General features: G+C 40.6%; 1 protein-coding gene across 4 annotated transcripts in view; it reads right to left on the bottom strand.

Moving 5' to 3' along the window:
* The window catches only part of abcc4 (ATP-binding cassette, sub-family C (CFTR/MRP), member 4), a 492,919-nt gene that overhangs the window by 131,207 nt on the left and 336,031 nt on the right, over window positions 1-25,681 (bottom strand). For all 4 annotated transcript variants that reach the window (XR_007247792.2, XM_048533436.2, XM_048533434.2 and 1 more), the window contains exons 21-23: window positions 12,377-12,527; window positions 10,612-10,731; window positions 4,289-4,399 (exon numbers count right to left, since the gene is read on the bottom strand). Coding sequence is in view for 3 of the 4 variants with exons in the window: in XM_048533436.2 (XP_048389393.1) it covers window positions 4,289-4,399; window positions 10,612-10,731; window positions 12,377-12,527 (382 nt within the window). In the remaining variant the exon portion in view is untranslated. The remainder of the gene's footprint in view (window positions 1-4,288; window positions 4,400-10,611; window positions 10,732-12,376; window positions 12,528-25,681) is intronic.

Here is a 25,681-nt window from a genome sequence, read left to right as displayed (position 1 = left end):
AGGATGAGGCGTAAACCCACTCAAAAGCAAGAGTCCTAGCACTGAGCCCAAGGTTTCTAAAGGTCTCAAAAGTTGACATATGCTTTTAAGAGACATAGGACAAAAGATTCAAATTGAAGGAAGCTATCAATAGCCTCATGAACAGGATGCCTTTCCAAATACGTTCCAAGAATTTTAATCAATAACATTTTCGACTCAATTTCCTATTAGAAATGAAGAATAGACAGAGCTCTCTCAGTAATAAACTGAGGAAAAGCATGATTTTCATTAATGATAGATAACAAGGTGCAGAGCTGGATGAACACACAGGCCAAGCAGCATCAGAGCAGGAAAGCTGACTGATGTCAAGTTTCAAGTCTGGACCCTTCTTCAGAAATGGAGGGCTTCACAGTGGGGTTAAAATCGATTCAGAGATAGTGGGAACTGCCAATGCTGGAGAATCTGAGGTAACTAGGTGTAGAGCTGAATGAACACAGCAGGCCAAGCAGCATCAGAGGAGCAGGAAAGTTGGTGCTTCAGGTCTGGACCCTTCTTCAGCAATGGGGTTCACCCATTTCTGAAGAAGGGTCCAGGCCTGAAACGTCAATTTTCTTGCTCCTCTGATGCTGCTTGGCCTGCTGTGTTCATCCAGCTCTACACCTTGTTATCTCAGATTCTCCAGCATTGGCAGTTCCTACTATCTCATAGTTTTCATTAAGTTAGGATGTCACACGTGACTGGATTTCCGTCGCAATCACTGCACTAGTAAACTGGTTTTTCATATTACATGCTCCTCAAGAAGAAAAGCTCTCAATCTGGTTGATCCTTTATTGTTGAAAGAATAAAACAGTGCTTTGTTAGCTAGGCTAACTCAAGATGGAAGTCATAAAATGAAGGTTAAGGAAGATGAAGTGTGACGTGTGACTCAACTGTCGATACAGCTCCAAGTACAAGACAAGTTTCCTCTACTATTTAATCATACCATCACCATGTCTTCTCCACATTTCCACTTCATTTTCCATTTACTTGGAGTTTTTAAAACTCAAGTTTGATTTGCATATATACAATACTAGCTCACAAATTAAAATTAAGTTCAAAGAAAACACCACGGAATTGATGATAGTTGAAAGAGTTCAACAATTTATCCAGTTGTTTAATCAAACTTCCGTACAAATTGAAGTTCTGTATTGAACTCAAAATTGACAAACAAAATCCATTTCTTCTCCCCCTTTAACTTGGGTCAATTTTCTTTTACAAGGAAAGATGTCTTGGTGTGCACGCTAAGCATAAACTTAAGATGTTTAAAGTATGAAGTGCAAAATGCAAAGTAGCGACAACCCGATCACATATCAAGTTACCTCCCCATTTTTTATTCTTTTATCTTTTTCATTTTTTACTCATGGGATGTGGATGTTGCTTGCTCGGCCAGCATTTGTTGGCTGTCCCCAGTTGCCCTTGAAAAGGTGATGGTGAGCTGCCTTCTTGAACCGTTGCTGCCCACATGCTGTAGGCTGACCCACAATGTCCTTTGGGATGGAATTACAAGATATTGACCCAGTAACAGTGAAGAAGTGGCCATATATTTCCAAGTCAGGATTGTGAGTGGCTTGGAGGGAAACTTGCAGGTAATGGTGTTCCCATGTATCTACTTCCCTTATCTTTCTGGATGGAAGTGGTTGTGGGTTTAGAAGGTGCCGTTTAAGGATCTTTGGCGGATTTCTGCAGTGCATTTTGTAGGTAGTACACATTGCTGCAAATGAGCGTTGGTCATGGAGGAATTGCATGCTTGTGGACATGGCGCCTATCAAGTGGGTGCTTTGTACTGGAAGTTGTCAAGCTTCTTGAATGTCATCGGAGCTGCACCCATCCAGAGAAGTGGCAATATTCCATCACACTCATGACTTGTGCCCTGTACATGGTAGACAAACTTTGGGAGTCAGGTGGCGAGTTACTTGTCTAGTTTCTGACTTACTTTTATAGCCACTGTATTTATGTAGAGACTGCAGCTGAGTTTCCAGTCTATGGTAATCTCCAGGATGCTAGTAGTGGAGACTTCAGTGAATTTCAACTTCCACTGAATGTCAAGGGGCGGTGGCTACATTGTCTTTTATTGGAGATGGTCATCGTCTGGCATTTGTGTGGTGCGTATGTTACTCATCACTTGTTAGCCCAAGCCTGCGTATTGTCCAGATCTTTTTTCATTTTATCATGGACTGTTTAAATATCTGAGGAGTTGTGAGTGGTGCAGAACATTGTGCAATCATCAGTGAACATCCCTAATTCTGATTATATGATTGACGGCAGATCATTGATGAAGCAGCTGAAGATGGTTAGACTTAGGATACAATCCTAAGGTGTTCTTGCAGAGATGTCCTGTGGCTGAGATGACTGATCTTCACAAACACAATTGTCTTCCTGCATGCCATGTAGGACTCCAGCCATCAGAGAGTTTGATCCCTGATACCCAATGATTCCAGTCTTGGCAGGGCTCCTAGATGCCATACTTGGTCAAGCGTGGCCTTTATGTCAGGGCTGTCACACTCACTTCAGCTTTGGAATTCAGCACTTTGTCCATATTTGAACAAGGGCTTTAATAAGGTCAGTTGGTTGGCCCTGCTGCAACCCATACTGGGCATCAGCAAGCAGGTTCTACTTGATAGCACTGTTAATTAAACCTTCTATCACTTTACAGATAATAAAGAGTAGTCCGATGCGATGGTAATTGATCAAGCTGGATTTTTCTTGATTTTTGTGTACATGACATACTTGAGCAATTTTCTGTATTGGCAAGTAGATGCCTGTGATGTAAATGTACTGGAAAAATTCGACTAGGGGAGCAACAAGTTCTGGAGCACAAATCTTCAGTATCATTGCTGTAATGCTGTAATGGCCCATGCAGTTCCCAGTGCCTGCAGCCATTTCTTGTTGCCACATCATGTGAATTCAATTGATTGAAGGCTGGTATCTGGGAGTCTGGGGAATCACTGGATGAGGCCAAGACAGATCATCCACTCAGCGCTTCTGGCTGAAGACAGTGCTTCAGTCTTATGTTTTGCATTGATGTACTGGGGTCTTCCATTCTAGAAAATGGGAACATTTGTGGAACCTCCTCCTCTTGTGGGTTCAACTGGGTGTGGATAGGACTGCAGAACTTAGATCTGACTCATTGGTTTTTGGCTCGCTTAGCTGTTATCACCTGCTGCTCATGCTGTTTAGCACACAAGTAGTCCTGTTTGGGAGCTTCACCAGATTGACAACTCATTTTTAGGTATGCCTTGTGCAGCTGTTGCACTCTTCATTGAACCAGGCCTGATCCCTTGGATTGATGTAATGGTTGAGCGGGGAATATCCCAGCCCACGAGGGTGCAAATTGTGTTTTGATGGCCCACAGTACCCAATGGATAACCAATCTAGACATGCTAGATCTGTTCAAAGTCTGTCCTATTTAGCACAGTGAGTACCCTCAATAGAATTAGAGTGGGTAAATTTAAAATGGAAATGAGGAGACATTTCTTCAGCCAGAGAGTAGTGGGCCTGTGGAATTCATTGCCACAGAGCGCAGGAGGCCGGGACGTTAAATGGCTTCAAGGCAGAGATTGATAAATTCTGGATCTCACGAGGAATCAAGGGCTACAGGGAGAGTGCAGGGAAGTGGAGTTGAAATGCCCATCAGCCATGATTAAATGGCAGAGTGGACTTGATGGGCCGAATGGCCTTACTTCCACTCCTATGTCTTATAGTCTTAAGGCAGGACTTTGTCTCCACAAAAACTGTGCAGTGGTCACTCTTGCCAATGCTATCATGGACACTGCCAGTTGCAGTTGGCAGGTGGTAAAAATGAGGTCAAGTATGTCTTTCCCTCTCATTGGTATTCTCACCTCCTGCCACAAACCCAGTCTAATATTTAAACTTTGGTATTCTGTGCTCTGGGCATTAGCTCTCACTTTTTTCTCAAATGACAAAAAAAAATGGTCAATGTGAAAAACATTATTTATTATCTGGCCTTATCTACCAAAATCACAGGAAGAAATCAAGATCTTGTTCAAAGCTTGCAGTTTAATAACAGGGATGTCATCATCTAACATCTGACCACTCCACCTGTTTCTATGTTCAACTTATATACTACTCGTCCTTCAATAATGTAGTAAATGGAGGATAATAAAATTGAACAACTTTTAATACAAGAAAACCAACTTAATAGTCCATGTTTGGACAAATTTTACTTACATGGCTAATCTGTACCTTTATATTTGTATGCTTAAATTACAGTACAAATTACATTGTAAAGAAAGTTAAAATTTCTACTTACGGTTGGCAATTATTATAGATCCAAAAGCAACAATACTAATAAAAATCGCACAAAGTGCATCTAAGCGAACAGCAAGCCACCGTGAAGTCGACAGAAAAAGAAACCATGTCTCTGCAGAAAATACAACAGAAGAAATAAAATTAAGAAAATCACACTGAAGTACACTGTTTTGTCATAGCAATTCAGAACACTGCTTTATGCTCAAATACAAATTTGGGCTGAATTGATTAGCATGATTGAAACTGAACCTATAAACATTTCCAAAGATATTGCTTTTAAAGTTTTGACTCTCTAAAATGAATCCAACACTCTTCGTGTTTTATATAACAGTTCCTGAGTTACAAAATGCGGCGGAATGGAATTGTGGGAGATATAGCAGTTTGGATCGAAAATTGGCTTGCTGAAAGAAAACAGAGGGTGGTAGTTGATGGGAAATGTTCATCCTGGAGACCAGTTACAAGTGGTGTACCGCAAGGGTCGGTGTTGGGTCCACTGCTGTTTGTCATTTTTATAAATGACCTGGATAAGGGCGTAGAAGGATGGTTTAGTAAATTTGCAGATGACACTAAGGTCGGTGGAGTTGTGGATAGTGACGAAAGATGCTATAGGTTGTAGAGAGACATAGATAAGCTGCAGAGCTGGGCTGAGAGGTGGCAAATGGAATTTGATGCAGACAAGTGTGAGGTGATGCACTTTGGTAGGAGTAACCGGAAGGCAAAGTACAGGGCTAATGGTAAGATTCTTAGTAGTGTAAATGAGCAGAGAGATCTCAGTGTCCATGTACACAGATCCTTGAAAGTTGCCACCCAGGTTGACAGGGTTGTTAAAAAGGCATACAGTGTTTTAGCTTTTATTAATAGAGGGATCAAGTTCTGGAACCAAGAGGTTATGCTGCAGCTGCACAAAACTCTGGTGCGGCCGCACTTGGAGTATTATGTACAGTTCTGCTCACCGCATTATAAGAAGGATGTGGAAGCTTTGGAAAGGGTGCAGAGGAGATTTACTAGGATGTTGCCTGGTATGGAGGGAAGGTCTTACGAGGAAAGGCTGAGGGACTTGAGGCTGTTTTCATTAGAGAGAAGGTTGAGAGGTGACTTAATTGAAACATATAAAATAATCAGTGGGTTAGATAGGGTGGATAGGGAGAGCCTTTCTCCTAGGATGGTGACGGCGAGCATGAGGGGGTGAAAGATAATAGGACAGATGTCAGAGGTAGTTTCTTTCCTCAGGGAGTAGTAAGGGAATGGAATGCTTTGCCTGCAACGGTAATAGATTCGCCAACTTTGGGTAACATTAAGTTGGCATTGGATAAGCATATGGACATACATGGAATAGTGTAGGTTAGATGGGCTTCAGATCGGTATGACAGGTCGGCACAACATCGAGGGCTGAAGGGTCTGTACTGTGCTGTAATGTTCTATGTTCTATGTTCTAATAACTACACCGCTATTACAATTGCAGAACCAGCAATGTTGTCTATTAAAGAGGGAGTGACATTCAAAAGAAAAATATATATGCCCACAAAACTAATGGCTGGTATTCTTAGTTGCACTCATCAATACAATCTCCATCAGCAGGTAATTACTGATATGGCTCAAAACTTCTTGTAAATTGTTGATAGATCGAAACTTCAAACAAGTACATTCCTAAAACATTATACAGCTAGCAGAAGATTCAGTAGTTCACAGAAAGAAATGTATAACTTCTTTCCTGGTTGTGTTTCTAAAAGGTTTCGACATATAGACTAACCAAACTAATAGCAAATATGCCACATGCCTCACAATTTTTACAGTCAGGCACAGCACTTGACCATAATTACTCCTAGGCTTCCACGCCTAAGTCAAGCATTGCATTCACTGGTGAATACTTTATGTTTCACATATGTTTAAAATTTAATAGGATGAAGACGACACAGCCTTAATTGCAGCATCAAACAAATACATACCTGAAAAGATTTTATTAAATATGAGCATTCAACACTAAAGCATAGTTATATTAATAGCCAAAATCAAATACGCACCACAGCCAATCAATTTCAATTTTAGTTTATATCTAGTGATGATTGAAGTTGGCAACCATGTTTCTTCATCAAGTTAACTTTGCCAGTAAACTAATTATCTACATACATAAATATGCATAACTTGACAGATCTACACAGTTTTTACACAAAACTGGAAAGTTGAAAGGTTTTCTGAGCACAGTTTTCTATCAATACCAGTTAAGACTAGTAATTGCAGCAATTATATTTTTAGAATATAATCATCCTAACTGTAAATTAGACTGAAATCAGAGACCATAAAAGGTACTATTTCCATAACAGCCAGCAAAATAGAACATAGAACATTACAGCACAGTACAGGCCCTTTGGCCCTCGATGTTGTGCTGACCTCTCGTACCGATCTCAAGCCCATCTAACCTACACTATTCCATGTACGTTCATATGCTTATCCAATGACGACTTCAATGTGCCTAAAGTTGGCGAATCTGCTACCGTTGCAGGCAAAGCGTTCCATTCCCTTACTACTCTGAGTAAAGAAACTACCTCTGACATCTGTCCTATATCTTTCACCCCTCAATTTAAAGCTATGCCCCCTCGTGCTCGCCGTCACCATCCTAGGAAAAAGGCTCTCCCTATCCACCCTATCTAACCCTCTGATTATTTTATATGTTTCAATTAAGTCACCTCTCACCTTTGCCACTGGTCAACCTATCTGGCTAGAATGTCTATATTCTCCTGTATACTATGGCTATCCTCCTTGCTATTTACCACAACACCAATTTTGATATCATCTGGAAACTAATCTAATACACATAGATGCATAATCATTCAAACACAAAGAAATTTGGCAAATTGGATCCAGACACCAGAAGAGGAAGCGAAAGGTGATGGGTTGAAGGGGACCTTTGTACTGGAAACCGGTGTCCAGAGGGGTCCCACAGGAATAAGTATTGGTCCTTGTTGATTGTGGCATATATAAATGATTTAGACTTGTATGTAAAAGGTTTGATCAGTAAGTTTCCAGATGATATCAAAATTGGTGTTGTGGTAAATAGCAAGGAGGATAGCCATAGCATACAGGAGAATATAGACATTCTAGTCAGATAGGTTGACCAGTGGCAAAGGCAATTCAATCTTGTTCAATGAGAAGTGATACACTTGGGCAGCATAAATAGGTTATGGGAATATGATGAATGGTAGGAACCTGGGAAACACTGAGGATCAGAGGGACCTTAGCATGCATTTACACCCATCCCTGGGGATGGGTAGTTAAAACTTTTATTTTATGCTTATATAAGACATGTCTTTTTGACAAGGCAGAGACTTTAAGAACAAGGTGGTTATGCTGGAACCGGATAAAACGGTAGTTAGGCCACAGCTGGAGTATTGCATGCAGGTTTGGAATTCATTTTATAGCAGAGATGTGATATCACTGGACTAGGTGCAAAGACATTTACCAGGACAATACTGGAGGCTGTACAGTTTTACAAAGAACATAGAACACTACAACACAGAAACAGGCCCTTTGGTCCCAGCAAGTCTGCACTGACCATGATGCTATTCTAAACGAAAACCACCTGCCTGCACATCGCCCATATCTATCTTATCTCTGCCTGTTGATGTGTCCATTTAAATGCTTCTTAAATTTTGCTGTTGTATCTGATTCTGCCACCTCTTTTGCAGTGCATTTCATGTACCTACCACCCTCTGTGTAAAAAAATATTGCCTCACGCATCTCCTTTAAACTTTCCCCTTCTCACCGTAAACCTACGGTCCGAGTACATGACATTTCCAGCCTGGGAAGAAGATGACTATCCACTGTAGCCATGCCTTGTGACTTCATATACCTCTCAGCCTCTGACGCTCCAGAAAAAAACGATCCAAGTTTGTCCAACCTCTCATTGTAGCTAATATACTTCAATGCAGGCAATATCCTGGTAAACCACTTTTGCACCCACTCCAAAGCCTCCACATCATTCTTATAGTGCAGCAACCAGACAACAGGAATATTATAGAAATATGGCTTGATGAAAGTCTTACACAACTGTGGCATGACTTAACAACTCTTATACTCAATACCCCAACTATGAAAGCAATTGTGCCAGATGCCTTTTTTACCACCTTATCCACTTGGGTTGCCACTTTCAGGGAGCTATGGAGTTGCAGCCCAAGATCCCTCAGTATATCATTGCTCCTCAGGTTTTGGCCACTTTTATAGTCTATTTTCCTCTTGCATTTGAAATCCCAAAATGCATTGCCTCACACTTGTGGTTAAACTCCGTCTGCCATTTCTCTGTCCAACTTTCCAAATGATCTCTGCTCTGCTGCATTCTTTGATAACTTTTCTCACGATCTACAACTTCACTAATTTTTGTGTCATCGGCAAAATTACTAATCAGACCCTTGACATTTTCATTCAAATTGTTCATATACAGCACAAACAGCAGAGGTCTCTGCACTGTCCATATGGAACAACGCTGGCCACAGACCTCCAGTCGGAAAAACACCCCGCTACAATTACCGTCCATCTTCTGTGGACAAGTCAATTTTACATCCAACTTACCAAGTCTCAATGGATTTCAAGCAATTTGATCTTCTGGGCTAACCTACTGTGAAGTCTATGTAGACAACATCCATTGCCATTCCCTCAATCATCTTTGATGCTTCCTCAAAAAATTCAATCAAGTTTGATACAGTTTTTGTTATGAAGGCAGATTGGATAAACTAGAGTTATTTAACTTAAGAGCACAGGATTTCACTGCATTGACACTAGTGCTGCTGGAAGAAGAGAGTGAATGTTTCCAGAGATACTCTGGGTGCAAGGGGTGAGCTTCAATGCGTTAAACACTGTCTGTAGCTGATGCAGAGTTGAAGAAACCTGACCTGGTGCTAAAATGCATCAGGAAGCTCTACAAGAGAAAGGACTGGCCTATGCCCTCAGTGTTGGAATAGAAGGGATATAGTGATTGCATTGAGGTCAGCTAGGTGGACCCCAGAATATGAGTTCTCTGTTTGGTTCTGTTAATGTGGTACAATCAGAGAGCTCAGACTGAGATATAAAAAGAGGAGTGTCAGATGTTCTGACACTGAGAACTGGTTCTGAGGGAATAGTGTCTAGGACTTACCACGTACAAAGAATGGGTGACTTGGTGACAGGATACCTGTCACTGTGGAGTTGTTTCATTTTTGGCTGATTTCCCTTCTTCACACCTTTTAAGCTCCTTTATATTTCTTCATTGCTTGCCATGGCTTTTGAAGCCGAGATTTATATTCTTGATTGCAATTCTGCAAGCATTTTTTTTAACCTTGATATTCTCTCAAAGTCATTTGCTGCCCATAACTGACTTTATGTATTGCACTCATTTTTTATTCAAATGCATATTTGAATATTTCTCACTTTACACTTGTAGGCTCACCATGTAATGGTTTAGTAAAGTTTCAGTGGTCAATTTGTTTCTCATCCCTTTGAAGTTTGCCTGACTTAAATGTAAACTTTGGTTTGTGATTTCCCCCTCTCCCACACAAAACTAATATTATCAAGGTCAATCATATTGTGCTATTTAGACATTGCTGTACATCGCTGTTAACACCGTTAACTACTTCTGTTTCATTATCCATTATTAAATCCAGAATGGCCCACTGGTCATGTTAAATGGTATGAAATACAATCTAGATATTCATTACTTTCTTACTTTAGCTTGCCTGTTGCTGTCAGTGCCTGGGAAAATTACAAAAGTCCATGAAAATCAATTTCTGCCCTTCACTTTGCTAACCTCCACCTTTATATGTATCACCATTTCACCACAGGAACCAGGCGTCTGTAGACAATTGTCCGTGAATCTTTACACTGTCATTTCAGACTTGTTGAAACCTCTCGTCTCAATGTGGCAAATGTCTGTCTTGATATTTCTGCTTCACTTGCAATTTCCATGTCTTTCCTAAGCATTTTGTAAGCAACAACATTCAGCTCCCAAATCATTCTTATTTGCAACAACACTGACAAAGACAACAAAGAATTACACTTGTAGCACTGGCAATAATATCTGGAAGATGAGCAAAAGGAGTATTTAATTCCCAAACATGACACATGGAGGCTTGCTGTAGGTACATAATCCCTCTGGCACAGTTGTTGCAATGGTTACAATGTCATACTGTCGAAGCTGAATTTGACATCTATAATTTAGCCAAGCTTCAAGTATCATTGTGAATTAATGCTGCTGACTTAGCTTTGAATTTTTCTCTTTGCTTTTTAATGGATTTTCAAGATAGTAGATAATTTATTGGGGAGTTGCAAAAATAATAAAAATCTCATGAAACATTTCACCTGAATGAAGATCCTGATGTTCATCAAATTTTGCTTGAAACTGTTGCTCTGTTTTTGTAGCACGAATCGTCCAAATTCCTTGAAGGGATGAAGATAGATGGGAGAAAACTGGACTTCGAGCTAAATTATAAAATAAATATATATTTCAATCAGCAATAATAGGAACTGCAGATGCTGGAGAATCCGAGATAACAAGGTGTACAGCTGGATGAATACAGCAGGCCAAGCAACATCATAGGAGCAAGATATTTCACTCACTTTTGGTGTTAATGTTCACTATTATTGCCTTTAATAAGTAACTGCATATTCTTTGTCCACATTTCAAAATGGTTTGCTAAGTCTTTCCTGTTGTCCTGATATTTTATCATAGTTTTCAACTTTTTACCATTTTAACCTGCTATAGCATTATTTCAGATTCATTTTTAACTTTTGTTTTGGAGGGTGCATGGTAGAAATTTGATGGAGCTTGACGGTCCAGCAGGGACAGAGCTCTAGCAATGTAGCAACACCATGCAAACATTCAACCCAACTCATTTTTTGGGCTGGGTCTCAAGTCAGAGATGGAGGGTTGACTCTTGGCAGGATTATGTAATCAAGATACACTAGAATGTAGAACATAGAACATTACCGCACAGTACATACAGGCCCTTCGGCCCTCGACGTTGTGCTGACCTCTCATACCGATCTCAAGCCCATCTAACCTACACTATTCCATGTACGTCCATATGTTTATCCCATGACGACTTAAAATGTACCTAAAGTTGGCGAATCTGCTACCGTTGCAGGCAAAAGCGTTCCATTCCCTTACTACTCTCTGAGTAAAGAAACTACCTCTGACATCTGTCCTATATCTTTCACCCCTCAATTTAAAGCTATGCCCCCTCGTGCTCGCCGTCACCATCCTAGGAAAAAGGCTCTCCCTGTCCACCCTATCTAACCCTCTGATTATTTTATATGTTTCAATTAAGTCACCTCTCAACCGTCTTCTCTCTAATGAAAACAGCCTCAAGTCCCTCAGCCTTTCCTCGTAAGACCTTCCCTCCATACCAGGCAACATCCTAGTAAATCTCCTCTGCACCCTTTCCAAAGCTTCCTCATCCTTCTTATAATGTGGTGACCAGAACTGTACGCAATACTCTAAGTGCGGCCGCACCAGAGTTTTGTACAGCTGCAGCATAAATGTTCCGTTGACAGCCATGAATCTGCAGTAGGAATGCCACAACACCACATGCCAAACAAATAAGAATCCTAAAGTGGCAGAAGCACAGAATATTTATTGTTGGTTTAAATAGTGTGGTGACAGCCATCAAAATGTAATACACTACAAGCATTTCATGAATATGGCTACAATTAAGCCAACTTTAGAGCATGAAAATCATGTGAAATAGGATTAGCCTTTTAAAAAAAATGTAAACCAGTCAGCGGTAAAGTTTATCAGAACAAGCTAAGAAAAATCTACTATTGGATCAAAATTGGTGTTCAAGCACTCACTGATAACTGTTACTTGCTTAAATGCAAGTAAATTCCTGCCTTTAACAGGAAGTAGGGGATCGTGCATATTCTTCTTTACATTGAGCAATATAGGAAGGTGGTTCTTAAAAAAAAGCCCGAAAATTTAATCCATTCTCTCCTCTAATGGCTGTCCCACTTCCCCCTTTTGTCCTTCGCATACCTCTTCCTTCACCTTGTTAACATGAGGAAAGCCACCCTTAACACAGTTTAAAAAGATCATTGCCAATAATTTAATTTTCAATGCCCAACTTACTGCTTGATTCCATGCGTTTAATGTCACGTGATGTTTTCAAGTAATAGCGCCGGAGGAAAAAAAATACAATGATAAGTGGGGTGATTGGAATAACTATCCATGGAATGACAGCAACTGCCACAGCTCCCACACCCAATATCTGCAGACAAGTCTGGAAAGAAAGACATTTATCGTTACTATCTCAAGAACCATCAGTTCAATTACTATGTGACAAAACAGGGGCATTCTGTACAGATGGCTCCCATTGCAAATCATCAGAAGCCCATTAGATTAGTGAGACACCGATCATAGTTGTTAATAGGAGCACCGGTCGTCAGTATATGCTCTCCTTTAAATTATAAAATATAATGTTAAATTTGAAGTGTTCAGGTTTATTGCTATTAGAAGTGAAATAAATTATTACAGTTCATTATTTTATCTCAAATTGATTGCTTTTTCGCACTACATAAAGACTTAAGTGACTCAACTACACCATGCTATGGGTGGGTTTCATGTTCCATCTGAGCCACTGGTTTCACGAGCATCAAAAGTAATGGTGCACTCATATTAGTATTACTTCAGGTGAAACACTAGTTAAATACAGGTTCCTTAACATTTTAATGTGACTACTATTCTGTGTGGTCCCCAAGCATCATGGGAATATGTAGATATAATAATGCACAACTGTCAAAAAAGTAAAACTGAAGAAACAGGATATGTGGTGTGTGAGCCTAGAACAACAGAAAGCAAGTCAGTCACAATTGTGGAGAGGCAGAATTGGATCTTCATAATGATGGCATGGGACAGAAACCACAAATAATTTCACACATCTTCTAAATATGCTTCCATCTTGAAGACCCCATGTGTCCTCCTGCATGGTGCAGTGAGCCTGTGTATTAGACTAGCTGAGAGACTGTTCTGCCCACAGTTCCTCAATGGACGGAATCACCAAAAATCGTTTAAGTAATTGGCCAAGCATCAGTGCAGTTGGGATCAACTTCTAGACCCAACTCAAAATCTTCAAGGAAGTTAAGATTCATGTCGGTACATGTGTACCTGCCCTGCATTGTACATGCCTGTGCATGTGCTGGTTCTTTCCCCATTATATCATTTGTAGCTACAGCACCACCCCATGCAGCCTAACCTGAAATAATCAACGGCAAACATTTTATGACACTATTAGTAAAAAAGCTCCTTGCTCCCAGTTAATCAGTGCATCCCCATATCTTTCTCTCCCTACATTTTCCGATCAACTTCCATGAAGAATTTCACAACAAGAAAGCAAGTAATGGGATCCTAGATAATTAAGGTAACACTGAGCTACAAGGTACAGCTCAGATTAATCACAAAAGCCATAAGGGTGTGATCCTTTCAAATGTCAAGGGGGAGAAAAAGAAACTTCGGCAGCAAGTACCATATTGTTCATTCATAACATCTCAATTTGATGGATTTGGTTACTAGGCATATTCCCATTCCAACAAGCACATTCTACTTCTGTGGATTTGCCCCTGTTGAGAAACAAATCCACTATGCTTCCTTATTTTCTTGTTTCCCTCTCCTCACGTAGTAAAAAGACAATCTTGTATATGTACAAGGGGCGGAGGTGTGGCATTGTTGGTCAAGGGCAGTATTACAGTTGCAGAAAGGATGTTTGGGGACTCATCAACTGAGGTAGTATGGGCTGAGGTTAGAAACAGGAAAGGAGAGGTCACCCTGTTGGGAGTTTTCTATAGGCCTCCGAATAGTTCCAGAGATGTAGAGGAAAGGATAGCAAAGATGATTCTCGATAGGAGTGAGATAGACAGGGTAGTTGTCATGGGGGACTTCAACTTTCCAAATATTGACTGGGAACACTATAGTTCGAGTACTATAGATGGGTCAGTTTTTGTCCAGAGTGTGCAGGAGGGCTTCCTGACACAGTATGTAGATAGGCCAACAAGGGGCGAAGCCACATTAGATTTGGTACTGGGTAATAAGTCCGGACAGGTGTTAGATTTGGAAGTAGGTGAGCACTTTGGTGATAGCGATAACAATTCTGTTATGTTTACTTTAGTGATGGAAAGGGATAGGTGTATACCACTGGGCAAGAGTTACAGCTGGGGGAAAGGCAATTATGATGAGATTAGGCAACATTTAGAGAGCATAGGATAGGGAAGGAAGCTGCAGGGGATGGGCACAGTAGAAATGTGGAGCTTATTCAAGGAAAAGCTCCTGTGTGTCCTAGATAAATATGTACCTGTCAGGCAGGGAGGAAGCTGTAGAGTGCAGGAGCCGTGGTTTACGAAGGAGGTGGAATCTCTGGTCAAGAGGAAGAAGGCGGCTTATGTTAGGATGAGATGTGAAGGCTCAGTTAGGGCACTTGAGGGCTACGAGGTAGCTAGGAAAGACCTAAAGAGAGAGCTCAGAAGAGCCAGGAGGAGACAAGCGAAGTTGTTGGCGGATAGGATCAGGGTAAACCCCAAGGCTTTCTGTAGGTATTGAAGGAATAAAAGAATGACGAAAGTAAGATTAGGCCCAATCAAGGATAGTAGTGGTAAGTTGTGTGTGGAGTCAGATGAGATAGGGGAAGGGCTAAATGAATAGTTTTCAACAGTAGTCACTCTAGAAAATGACAATGTTGTTGAGGAGAATACTGAGATACAGGCTACTAGACTAGGTGGGATTGAGGTTCACAAGGAAGAGGTATTATCTATCTTCACCCTCTGAAGGATTTCTAAGTCCCCTGGGCTGGATGGGATTTATCCTCGGATCGTCTGGGAAGCCAGGGAGGAGATTGCCGAGCCTTTGGCATTGATCTTTAACTCATCATTGTCTACAGGAATAGTGCCAGATGACTGGAGGATAGCAAATGTGGTTCCCCTGTTCAAGAAGGGGAGTAGAGACAACCCTGGTAATTATAGACCAGTGAGCCTTACCTCAGTTGTTGGTAAAGTGTTGGAAAAGGTTATAAGGGATAGGATTTATAATCATCTAGAAAAGAATAAATTGATTAGGGATAGTCAGCACGGTTTTGTGAAGGGAAGGTCGTGCCTCACAAACCTTATTGAGTTCTTTGAGAAGGTGCCCAAACAGGTAGATGAGAGTAAACCGGTTGATGTGGTGTATATGGATTTCAGCAAGGCATTCGATAAGGTTCCCCACAGTAGGCTATTGTTCAAAATGCGGAGGAATGGGATTGTGGGAGATATAGCAGTTTGGATCGGAAATTGGCTTCCTGAAAGAAGACAGAGGGTGGTAGTTGATGGGAAATGTTCATCCTGGAGACCAGTTACTAGTGGTGTACCACAAGGGTCGGTGTTGGGTCCACTGCTGTTTGTCATTTTTATAAATGACCTGGATGAGGGCGTAGAAGGATGGGTTAGTAAATTTGCAGACGACACTAAGGTCGGTGGAGTTGTGGATCATGACGATGGATGCTGTAGGTTGCAGGGAGACATAGATAAGCTGCAGAGCTGGGCTGAGGTGGCAAATGAAGTTTGATGCAGACAAATGTGAGGTGATGCACTTTGGTAGGAGTAACCGGAAGGCAAAGTACAGGGCTAATGGTAAGATTCTTAGTAGTGTAGATGAGCAGAGAGATCTCGGTGTCCATGTACACAGATCCTGGAAAGTTGCCACACAGGTTGACAGGGCTGATAAGAAGGCATACAGTGTTTTAGCTTTTATTAATAGAGGGATCAAGTTCCGGAACCAAGAGGTTATGCTGCAGCTGTACAAAACTCTGGTGCGGCTGCACTTGGAGTATTGCGTACAGTTCTGGTCACCGCATTATAAGAAGGATGTGGAAGCTTTGGAAAGGGTGCAGAGGAGATTTACTAGGATGTTGCCTGGTATGGAGAGAAGGTCTTACGAGGAAAGGCTGAGAGACTTGAGGCTGTTTTCATTAGAGAGAAGAAGGTTGAGAGGTGACTTAATTGAAATATATAAAATAATCAGAGGGTTAGACAGGGTGGATAGGGACAGCCGTTTTCCTAGGATGGTGACGGCGAGCACGAGGGGGCATAGCTTTAAATTGAGGGGTGAAAGATATAGGACAGATGTCAGAGGTAGTTTCTTTACTCAGAGAGTAGTAAGGGAATGGAACGCTTTGCCTGCAACGGTAGTAGATTCGCCAACTTTAGGTACATTTAAGTCATCATTGGATAAGCATATGGGCATACATGGAATAGTGTAGGTTAGATGGGTTTGAGATCGGTATGACAGGTTGGCACAACGTCGAGGGTCGAAGGGCCTGTACTGTGCGGTAATGCTCTATGTTCTATGTTCTACATCTTAATGCATCTTATTTTCAACTTAATGCGCCAACTCTCTCAACATTTTTAGGAACTTCATATTAAACCAATGGACTACAATAAATATAGGTCAATCATGAATTTCATGGCATAAATTTTGCATTGAGTCTGCAGGTTATTGTAAGCTTTGGCTAAAAGATCTAAATGGTCTCCCAGAGACTGTCAGAGAGATGGGAATTTCCTAAACAGACAGATTTTAATCCTACACTTTAATTTCAACCAACCTCAGGGCATCATCAGTCTGCCTTAATTACTTGGAGCTATCATATGATAACTGATTAGTTTACCTCTAGGTGTCACGATGATGCAGTATAACAATTCAAGATTTATGAATACATTAATCATTAAACAATTTCGTTCAGTATAATAACAATGACAACATATTACTGCTTCAAGCTTCTAGTTTCACAAATGTAACAAATTTCTGTCATGTACAAATTTCACATTTTTCTGTAATTGCAATTATTGCTGCCAAAGAACTTAGACACACATTTATACATATAATGCAGCATTGGGAGGTATTACACAAGAGACAGTGCATCTTGTAGCATGAAATTCAATGCCATTATCAGGTTGAGATAACAACCATCTTGCCATTCTAGCTTTACCAGAGAATGAACAAAATGCCCATACCAACCGTCCGAAAATCATCCCTCCCGGGCCCACCCTCTTACTCTATTCCTGTAACCCTGAATTTACCATGGCTAATCCACCTAGCAAGCACATCCCTGGTCACTATGGGCAATTCAGCACGGCCAATTCACCGAACCTGCACATAGTTCGATGATGAGAGGAAACTGGAGCACCTGGAAGAAATCCTCGCAGACGCAGGGAGAATGTGCAAACTCCACACGATAGCTGCCCAAGGGTGGAACTGAACCTGTGTCCTTGGGGCTGTGAAGCAGTAGTACAAACCACTGACCAGCACACCTTCCTAAAAATTCTAGATCGTGTGGAAAGTTCAGTTGTGACTACTTAAGTCTGAAAATTTGCCAAGTCAGGATGACTTAACCATGATAGGTGGGTTCTGACTCCAGGATTCTTGTCCCCATTTCTGGGGTTTCTCATTTTCACTTTTTCCTAACTTTCATATAATCAGGTCAGATTTTTTTTTAAGAAGAGTCATGACTCGCAGCAGCACAGAGATATTATGAACAATTGTCTGCATGAAGTTTGCAAAGGTGAAGTCATAAAGGTCCTCCTAATGAATGGAATTTACAGGAAAAAAAAAAATCGCAGTCCAATTATTCTGTTGGAAGCTCTACAAGGACCTTTCCCGCTCTACAAGGACCTTTCCCACTCTACTTCACAGATCCCGATTTGCTAATTCTCCTATTCTTTATTCTTCATTTCTCACTTATGCTTAAAAGCAATGAGAATAATAGTACGGTTACACAATTAGAGGCCATTCAGCCTGCTAAAAGCATGCCAGCTCTCTGCAAGGACAATTCAACTAGTTTCACTACCCTTACTTCTATCTGTTGTGCTGCAAATCATTTCTCAAGTGCTTATTCAATTCCGTTTTGAAAGGCCCAATTCTGTCTGCCTCCACCAGATGTTTTGGTGTGCATTCCAGGTATTAGTCATTCATTATATATAAAATGGTTCTCTCGCGGCACCCTCGGTTTTATTGTCAATCACTTTCAATCTGGTTCACGATGGCTCCTACCAAACTAATTATTTACTTTTACCTAATCTGTCTGCATCCCGTATGATGCTAAACACATTGACCAAAAGTCTTGTCACACTTCTCTGAGAACAACCCAAGTTTTTCCAATGTTTCCACAAACATGAAGACTCACATTCCTGGAACCATGCTCACAAATCTCTTACCATTTGCATAAAAGCTTTCACAATCTTCCTAAATGAAGGTGCAATCCATTAGTTCAGTTAGCTAGAAGGCTTGTTTACAATGCAGAGTGATGCCGACAACATGAGTTCAAATATTATGCCTGTGAGGTCACCATGAAGGACTCTCCTCAATCTTTTTCCTTGCCTGCGGTGTGGTGTTTCAGGTTAAACCATCACCAGTCTTCACTCTCTAGTGGTACTCTGCAGTTATAGCATGCTACGCTTGTTTGTCATTTGCGATCTCACATCTTCACTGTAGCTCATTTGCAACTACTGTAAGGCCTCAATCATCCAATTACATGCTATGGTCAACCCTTCTTTCTGCTCCTTCCACTTAATCTTTTGGTGGAGATTTCTGTAACTTTTTTAGCCAGTTGATCACAACGGAAAACCACGGTTTTCTGTTCTGGATGTTTCTTTTTAGAGCTTCTATTGCCTTCCATACATTGTCCAGGTGTACAGGAATGTGTACAGAACATAGCATCTTTTGAGGTTTCTCTTGTTAACATATTTCTCATCTTCACAAGATTATTTTTGGTTCTTTCCTATCTTATTAGATTAGATTCCCTACAGTGTGGAAACAGGCCCTTCGGCCCAGCAAGTCCACACCGCCCCTTGGAGCATCCCACCCAGACCCATCCCCCATAACCCACACACCCCGAACACTACGGGCAATTTATCATGGCCGATCCACCTAGACTGCACATCTTTGGACTGTGGGAGGAAACCGGAGCACACGGAGGAAACCCACACAGACACGGGGAGAATGTGCAAACTCCACACAGACAGTCACCCGAGGCTGGAATCGAAGCCGGGTCCCTGGTGCTGTGAGGCTGCAGTGCTAACCACTGAGCCACCGTGCTGCCGTAACTTCTAAATACCTATCATCTTCTGTTATCATCTGCTGTAAATAGACAAACCTATCCATGTGGTCCAAGGTATCCACTTCAATCTGCCCTCAGATTTCTTTTATGTACTCCTTCAAACGCACATTTCTTTTAAAACCTTTTTCTGTTTGTGCTCATAATTTGCTATTAATTGAAATGCTATCTGCACAATTACATCACCTTAGAATATTTTTTAGTAAAAAGTATGTGTAAATAAGCTAGGAACTTGACTTGTGACAACCTAGTCCTCTGGTTGCAAAGAAAGCAACACAAAGATCTAATTCTCTTGTTACAAATGTTGCCACACAGCAGTTTGATGTGATCAATTTGTCTGTTGTACAAGTTACCATGTCAAGGTCACAGAATGCCTGATCTCTACCTTAGCTCATAACAGATAATACTGAATACAGTAAACAAGCAGAAACAAATCTAAAGCTCACTACACTTAAAAGTGAAAAATAAAGCTTTATCTACAAACAAACATTCTAAGTAAAACATTAATGTTAATTGTTTCCCAGCTTTAATAAACCACAATTACAAACTTGCAGTTATGTGAACAACAAAACCAATGGCATATTCCTGTTTTGTTACAATGTCAAGATTTAAATCTTTCAGCCACATCTTTTTAATGATACCATCTTTTCTTTGATGTCTAAACAAAATTAGAAAATTGGAGTAAATTACAATATTTTTGTTATAAGTTGATGTGAAAATTACTTCCATACCCAACATAAACATACTTTTAATAATTAACTGTATAAACAATAAAAAGCAAAATGGAGCTGCCATTTCCACAGATACAGAATAAATGGCACAAAACACAAAAAAAACTTTGATTTTGGCTGAAAATTTTAATTGTGGACAGAATTTGAAGAACTAAAATCACATTTCCATGCCTTAGTTTTTGAAATAACACAACATACAAGAACTTCTTCCACATACTTTCCCTGACACCACCAAACAATAAACTGCAAGGGTCAGTAATACTGAAACAAGGAAAGGCAGTTCCACTCTTTTGCACAAATGAAAGTGACTGACCCGTACTATTATCCCTGACTTAGAATCTGTTGTGTATCACATCCAGATGCAGCTGCTATTCATTCAGACAACTAACTGTGGACGCCTCCATCACTTTTCCCTTTCTTTAGCATTTTCACTTCATAAAGCTGCAGTCGATGCGTTTTGTGTGTGGTGAGAAGGGAATGACACATTCAGTGGTGGTCTCAGAGTCTACCTACACTGGTGGTTCAAGTAGTTGCAGGATTAAGCCTTTGTGTTGGATGAAAAGCTATTAAAAGTCAGTTATTTGAACTCAGTCAAGCTGCTGATTTTTAAATAGAATAGTTCTGCAATTCACTTTTTCCTCTATAAATCACAGCCCTCTCTGCACCACAGCTGCAACACCATTCATGGAATGTTTACACTTGAGAAATCTGAATATATTTTAGACCTGTGATATTTCACAATAGATAATATACTTGATCATGCAAATAATGTATTTTTAATAACAATAGGAAATAAATGGATTAGAATCATAGAATCTGTACAATGTGGTATCAGGCCACTTGGTCCAACAAGTCCACACCAACCTTCCGAAAAGCATCCCACTCACTCCCACACTTTCCTTCTGACCCTGCATTTCCCTTGGCTAACACACCTAGCCTACACATCTCTGATTACTATGGGCAATTCAGCATGGCCAGCCCAACAAACCTGTACATCTTTGGATTGTACGAGGAAACCAGAGCATCTGGAAACCGGAAAACACAAGGAGAATGTGCAAACGCCACACAGACAGTCACCCAAAGGTGGAACTGAACCCAGGTCTCGGGTGCTGTGAGGCAGCAGTGCTAACCACCTGAGCCAGCATGTCATAAAATTCCAAACAGTATAAAAGATCAAAAAGTTAGTTCTCCCTATAAAGTAAGGAAAAGATAGATGTTTGTTTCCAATGCTTTGCTACTATTTCCTGCTTTGTTTAGAGCCACTGTGTCCCACCCCAAAGTTTCATCCACACACACAACATTTAGAAGATGGACACTGTTATTTTGGTCATCTCTAATTATTGTTTGAATAAACTTCTGGAGAGAAGTGAGCAAGGAAGGTAAACAATCTAGATTCTATTGATAAAATAATTCCGTGCTTGAGCTGTACAATCTTCTCAAAATCATGGTCAAAACAAAATTTGACAAAATACGTAAACTTGTTAAGAAGTTGAGGAAACCACTAAAACACTAATTTGAAAAGCATTTTGATTTGAGGGATTGTTGATTGATCAAGGATTCCGTTTTGGAACAGGCTAAAATGAGTTTGTTTGCAAGGTCGGGGCTTTTATCTGAAATTATTAAGGAAATATTTTATACCAGCTGTTTATTGTGAAAGGGTTTACAATTATTTATACTCTGCTTCCAGCTTATAATTAAAACTCCTCTCTTATTCCATTTGTGCCTGTTCAGTAATTTTTAAGTGTGGGAGACACAGCAACAGAACAAGAGTCAAAATCAACACTGCGCAATAAGTGGAGAAATGCTTAGTGCGACATCAACTTACTCCCCCAACCTCAAATAACTTCATTGGGACTAACAAAATTCTAAGCCAAGGCTAAACGATATTAGTTTAAACTTATTTTTCAAGTAAATTCTAATGGGGCAGAATAGTACCACAGTTACTAGGTGCACAGTTATTAGTTTAAAGCATGCCATTTCAACTCAATTCTATGGTCTCCTGACCAGGTGTTAGAATTCACTTCAAATAAACAAGTGAATTATACAAAACAGAATAATAATTAAGTATTGCAAATTTATGGAATATGATCAACTAGGTGGTAGCAAAGGAGATGATGTTACAACATACAAATGAATAACAGGTAGTATGGGAGCGGTTATCTATGCTTGTTTTTCCTATAAACTTCAGTGAATCTCTTCAGTCTGTTTTCTGTTTCAAACACAACCTTAACCACAGGTTAGCTTCTGTATGAATGCTCAGGCTTATCACCATATCACCAACTTTGACTCTGGCTGTACTATCTGGTGACATCAGCCAACCAGAATTTCTCAAATTTAACATGGCTATAAACAAAATTATCTTGTGCCACTCTTGCCAAAACCTTCAATCCTTTGGCTCATCTGGTGCATGCTCTGCTCATTAATGTTGAACCTAACGATGTATAAACTTCACTGTTTGAACTGAATTCAAATTACTTGTCAGCAAGAATGTTTATTGCGATAGCCCATTCTTCTGCTTTTTACCTGATTCTACTATTACTGTTGAAAATGAAGGTGGTGAGTCAGGGAGTTATCGGATAAATCTGAAACTGTCTGATCCGGCCAGCTGATGGCAATGGTATCACTGGTGCAATGAGAGTGGTGGGTGGACAGGAGGCCAGAATGAGAGAAAGGCTGCAGCTAGAGAAGTTACAGAGATAAATTAGGATGGGGTCATCAACAAATTTATGTACAGGAAGGATGTTTTAATTATTTAGGCATTAAAAGACTAGCAGCTGATATTGTGTACAGTTCTGGGTGCCATAAAAGATTTATAAGAATAGTTCCAGGGATGAGAAACTTCAATTATTAGGATAGATTGAACAAGTTGGAACTACTTTCCTTGGAGAGAATGAGATTTGATAGAGGTTTACAAAATTATGAGGTGGCTGTATATAGCAGAAAGGGAGAAATTGTTTGCATTTGTAGAATGCTCAAGAACGATAGGGCACAATTTTAAAGTGATTTGCAAAAGCAGCACATATGAGGAGACAAAAACTTTTTTCACACAATGAGTGGTTTGGGTCTGGAATGCATTGCTTGGAAACGTGGTGGAGGCACTGTCAATTGAGGTATCTGAAAGGAACTTGAGTGATGATTTAAAAAAGGGAAAGTGTGCAGGGTTACGAGGATAAGGAAGCAGATAGGTACTAAGGCATGTCGTGCAGTTAGAAAGCCAATGCAGACATAATGAGATAAATGGCCTCCTTCTGCACTGTGGCAATTCTGAGATTCTGGGATGTGTGACTGGTACTTGGTGTGGGATAGATTACAGGCTGTGCAACCGGAGACATATTTTAAATTCATGAGGATGAATATGGGATGCTCTGCAGGTGAGTACTCAAACAGTCAAAGCTGGAGGTAACAAAGGCATTGATGAGGATTCAGAAGTCAACAAAAACTAAATACATGCAACAATACTTAGACAAAAGCAAAATGTGGATGCTGGAGAAATTCAACAGATCTGGTAGCAACTGTGGAGAGAGAAACAGAGTTAATGTTTCAAGTCAATATGTCTCAGCTTCAGACACCATATGTAATGGGATTTACACGTTTTCCTTAAAAGTTTAATCTCAACATCAGTTGTGAAATAAGTTAATTGCTAGAATAATACCACTAAGTTAATGATTTCAGCCATACTGTTATGACAAATTATGACTAGGTACCCGTTGGAGGACAATATCCCAGTACACCTTTCTGTCTGACTGTCAGATTCATAGCAACACTGTTACAAATAAGAAGCAGGTTGACTTGGGGTGCTAAATTAGGTAATTCTAAAGAGGGCTTAGCACTTTTTGCTAAAAGATTTACCCAGGGAAGGCAGAAACAGCTGTACCACACAAAGCTGGAAGTTCTCATAATTAATTCTCCATCTATGTTAAAAGGATAGCAGAATAGGGGACTCAAATGACAACTAGAATGAATAGTACAAGATGAACTGCTCTCTAGGAGTGGGCATGAGTTGGTGATGAAGGTGTATGACATATTATGGAACACTGAATAGTCAGGAGTAGTCATGGCGCAATGACATATTGTGTTGACATCAGCAGGGCCCCAACTGATGGCTGCCTTCAGAGATCGTAAAAACCATGAAAGGGCTGAGGAAATCTCAGGTCATGAGGGGAGGCCACTCTGCACTCTCCACCTCCTTGAGCACTTTGAACGCATGAGGAAACACTGCAGCAAAACCCTGTGACAGAGACTACCCTCACATTAATGCAGGTGCTGTAGCCTTGGAAGGTGCTCCAGTAGCACCCCAAGACAATGAGGATTTCCACAGGCAGCTTAGACCTATGTGGAAACAAGTGAGCAAGTGTCTACGCCTCTCCTCATTCATAGGGGAAGCACATCATAAGAACTGCCATAAGCACTTTGTAGCTCACATAGGAGACAGTTTGTTAGAAAAGGATAAATGAGTGAAAGGATAAGTTGGTTGCATCTAAGGCTGGTACATCATGGCAATAATCATACGATTCCCATAGAGACCAATCACATTTAGAAAAATATTTGAATTCCAGTGACCAACAGAAGATATCACAAGATTTGCAATCTTAAGACTTGTACTTAAATAAACATACTAACACTATCTTGTCAACAACTTAATATTTTAAAGGAAAAATCCCTATCAGACTTTGAAAATGACTAACAAACTCTTTGCACATTGCTGGAGTGATTGATTTATTGTCACGAATACCAAAATGCAGTGAAAAGCTTTGTTTACAAGCAGTACAGGCAGAACACTACAAGCAAAAAGACTTAGAAGCACACAGGTTATGTTATTTGAGATTACAGTCCATTCAACAGCCTGATAACAGCCGATAGGAAGCTGTTCCTGAACCTACCAGTGTGTGTATTCAAGCTTCTGTATCTTCTGCCTGACAGAAGAGGTTGTAGGAGGTCATTACCAGGGTGTGATGGGTCTTTGATGATGTTGGCCACCTTTCTGCGGCAGCAAACCATGTAAAGAGAGTCCACAGGTGGAAAGAAGGGTCTGAAGAAGGGTCCCGACCTGAAATGTCAAGCTTTATTGCTCCTCTGATGCTGCTTGGCCTGCTGTGTTCATTCAGCTTCACACCGTTTTATCCATAGATGGAAAGTTGGCTTCCATGACGGCCTGGGCTGTGCAGACCAACTTCCGTAGTTTCTTATGGTCCTGGGCAGAGCAGTTGCCATACCAGGTTGTTATGCACCTGAACAGTATGTTTTCAATGGTGCATCTGTAGAAGTTGATGAAGGACCTTATGGACATGCCAAATTTCCTAAGCCACCAAAGGAAGAAAAGGCATTGCTGTACTGTCTTGATAGTCACATTTACAAGGCAAGTCCGTGACAGGTCACCAGTTATCTTCACTGAGGAACCTGATGCTCTTCACTCTCTCAACCTCAGTTCTGTTGATGTAGATGGGGGCGTGTTGTCCTCCTTTCTTTCGGATGTCGATGATTAGTTCTTCAGTTTTGCCAAAGTTGAGAAATAGATTGTTTTCACTGCCCCACATCAAGACCTCTATCTCCTTTCTGTGATACTTTATATTT

This window comes from Stegostoma tigrinum, chromosome 6 (assembly GCF_030684315.1).
Source record: "Stegostoma tigrinum isolate sSteTig4 chromosome 6, sSteTig4.hap1, whole genome shotgun sequence".
Classification (NCBI taxonomy): Eukaryota; Metazoa; Chordata; class Chondrichthyes; order Orectolobiformes; family Stegostomatidae; genus Stegostoma; species Stegostoma tigrinum.
This window is presented reverse-complemented; position numbering and strand designations above follow the sequence as displayed.